The sequence below is a fragment of the Camelina sativa genome, unplaced genomic scaffold (assembly GCF_000633955.1).
Source record: "Camelina sativa cultivar DH55 unplaced genomic scaffold, Cs unpScaffold04968, whole genome shotgun sequence".
Lineage (NCBI taxonomy): Eukaryota > Viridiplantae > Streptophyta > Magnoliopsida > Brassicales > Brassicaceae > Camelina > Camelina sativa.
This window is the reverse complement of record NW_010926056.1, coordinates 1-597: the sequence shown is the minus strand read 5'-3', so window position 1 is coordinate 597 and position 597 is coordinate 1. Positions and strand designations below refer to the sequence as shown.

The window sequence follows — 597 nt, the reverse complement described above, 5'->3', positions numbered from 1 at the left end:
TCGAAGAATCCAAGTGCCTCCTTTGGACCCTTCTCCAGAAAGATTGAAGTTACAATGCCATTGATGATGGATGCCATCGCATCAACCCCGAAATCAAACCTCAGCAAATCACTTCCATCAACCATGAATCTGTCACCTTTGCAGGTCAGACGCTCTGGAAAGGCAAGCTGTAGAATCTGAAAAACTGTCCAAGCTGGGCCAGATTTACTGGACTTCCTTAGTGCTGGTGGTGGCAGAGACAGAGAGCCATACATAGCTAACTGTTGAGCAGTTGCCTTGTCCAGAAACACCCGCTCCAGCATAACCCTCAAAGACAGTAAAGAATCACAACCCATCTGCAAAATCAGCTGTCCAGTATGGGAGCTAAGCAGTTGCTTCTCCACAGAGAAGAGCTCCATAACCTCTGCCTTAGCACTAAGTGACTGTGGGTAGAACAGATGGACACAATCACCATCAAAATCAGCACTGAGGGGACTACACATCAGAGGGTTAATCTTCACGGTGTTATCTTCATGAACATACACCCGAAGCGCTTGAAGAGAATGCTTATGTGTCGTCGGGGGTCGGTTGATAAACACAACATCCCCATCCATGACC

General features: G+C 47.4%; 1 protein-coding gene across 1 annotated transcript; it reads right to left on the bottom strand.

Annotated features, from left to right (window-relative positions):
- Positions 1–5: 5 nt before the first annotated feature.
- LOC109131776 (DNA-directed RNA polymerase V subunit 1-like) lies at positions 6–593 on the bottom strand (the record flags this gene model as incomplete). The annotated part of the gene is made up of 1 exon (XM_019242956.1): positions 6–593. A coding segment is annotated over one exon (588 nt), but the record flags the coding sequence as incomplete, so codon positions are not given.
- Positions 594–597: the final 4 nt, after the last annotated feature.